Raw genomic sequence first — 2,060 nt, 5'->3', positions numbered from 1 at the left:
TTACGTTACTGTTGATCATCTGTCCATCATAGTATAAAGCCCGCCCTGACAATTTGATTGGATCGCCTGACAGTGGGCTTTAATACTCGCGCTACTATGGAGCAGAGCCAGACCGAACTTCCCGAACTCAAACCTTGTGGGCGGGACTAAGTTCGGAATGGCACCCAGGCTAGTTTTCTACTGCATTTTGCACCATATAGATTCATTTATTTTTGCACTGCTCTGAACTATGTCTCTCCTACACTGTTTTCAATTTGATCACTGCTGCACTTTATAAATGGAAATGTTCATTTTACTGCTAAGCCGCTCTTTCATTGTAGAAAAGCTGTATGTATTGAAATTCCGTTTTGTATACACTGTGTATACAAAATTACATATATATGAGTTTAGGTGGTAAATACTTTGTCTTATCTGCTTGTGAAATCCATTACAGAAAGAGCAGAGGTAGGTTGCAATGCCCAGAGCAGCTCCACAGCTATATGCAGGATTTTCTTTTCCTTTCAGGAAACACATTGTGGTTGAGCTGTCAGCATATATGACCTAGAAATACCATCATCACATTAATGAACTACTACAATCTCATCAGCAAAGATTTGTGCATACTTAGAATAGTCTAGGAAACGCTAAGCTCCACCTTGCATAACATGGAGGACACTGAGTTCTTGATTCCCAAAGGACCTGAAGAGACCATTTACATGCTGGTTGCTCTTTAACGCAGCGACACAACCATGGGCTCATATGATGGGAGGACTGAGTGCAGTTCATTCAATAACAACTTCATTTCTTCCTATCAATAGCAAAATCTTTTTCATAAACATCTGAAAGAAAGAATAGAGCAGTGACTTATATCCCTTAGGTGATTACTGCCTAATAAGATGAAAAGCAGCTGACAACAGAGGAAGGAAGGGTTATTAGAGGGTTTTCAGTCGCACTTACACAGATACTTCCTGTATCCATCCCTACAGACAACCTCCTGGTCTCTGGGTTAAAGGACATACAGGAACATGAGGCTGAGGAAAACATGGAAAAGAAAGCATGTTTATAGTCAAATACATGCAAAACAGCCCGTCAAAAGGTGAGAGAAGTTCCAGCTGCAGAGTTGAAAGTCCTAATGCTAAATAAAGCTTCCTGGCTGTAAAACCAATCTTTTATTTAGCATTCAGCTGATTTAAACAGCACTGTTTGCCTTGAGTTTCACTATTAAATGTGGGTCATGTGATGTTAAGTAAGCAAAGTTCGTCTGACGAATGAAACGGGTCACAGACAGACCAAAAAAAGCAATTTACAGCGCATTTGCAAAACTCTTCAGCTTTACTCACAGGACAAACTGAGTAAAACCTTCTGTGGCAGTGGCAATGAAACCCCAGCAGGCATTTAATTAGTATTAGAAGCAACCTGAAATGGCTAAAATAACACCTCAAAATTTTTTAGCTGAAAAAACATATATTTAAAAAAAACAATGCCTACACTGCAAAAAACTACCTAAAAATGAGTAAACATGCCTTAAATTAAATGTATTTACCCTTAAGTTGAGCAGGTAAATAAGATGATTTGCCAATGGAATGAGTATTTTTACTCTTAAAATAAGATAGTTAGATAATATGCACTTGTAATAAGGCTATATAATTGTTTTTTTCTTATTTTAAATGTAAATTGTTTTGTTCCATTGGCAAAGTGTCTCACTTACCTCCTTAATTCAAAAAAAAAAATGCAATTATTTTAAGAAAAAATATCTCTTATTGAGATTTGAATTTTTTTGCAGTGTATAAAGTCGATTTGCCTTTTTCTTTAATTTAAATTAAAAAATCTGGACATAAATCTAATTTTTTTTTACCTTCCCTACTAGCTTCACATTTATTTATATATAATACATCCTAATAAGATTAAAAACCCTACATAGATTAATCAGAAGGTTCTGGAATCCTGCTTTAGATCAAATATAGCACCAACTCTTAAAGCTACAGTGTGTAACTTTAAGCGACATCTAGCGGTCAGACTGCAGACCGCAAAACATGAAGATCTCCCCCCCACCGCTTCTCCCCCCCAACAGTACGGCGAGC

The 2,060-nt window shown here is 37.0% G+C and overlaps 1 protein-coding gene across 1 annotated transcript in view; it reads right to left on the bottom strand.

Annotated features, from left to right (window-relative positions):
- The window catches only part of wdfy2 (WD repeat and FYVE domain containing 2), a 38,459-nt gene that overhangs the window by 25,573 nt on the left and 10,826 nt on the right, over positions 1-2,060 (bottom strand). The window contains exon 3 of the mRNA XM_015392194.1: positions 937-1,010. Coding sequence (XP_015247680.1) covers positions 937-1,010 — 74 coding nt within the window. The remainder of the gene's footprint in view (positions 1-936; positions 1,011-2,060) is intronic.

Source organism: Cyprinodon variegatus, unplaced genomic scaffold (genome assembly GCF_000732505.1).
Source record: "Cyprinodon variegatus isolate N-32 unplaced genomic scaffold, C_variegatus-1.0 Scaffold578, whole genome shotgun sequence".
NCBI lineage: Eukaryota > Metazoa > Chordata > Actinopteri > Cyprinodontiformes > Cyprinodontidae > Cyprinodon > Cyprinodon variegatus.
This window is presented reverse-complemented; position numbering and strand designations above follow the sequence as displayed.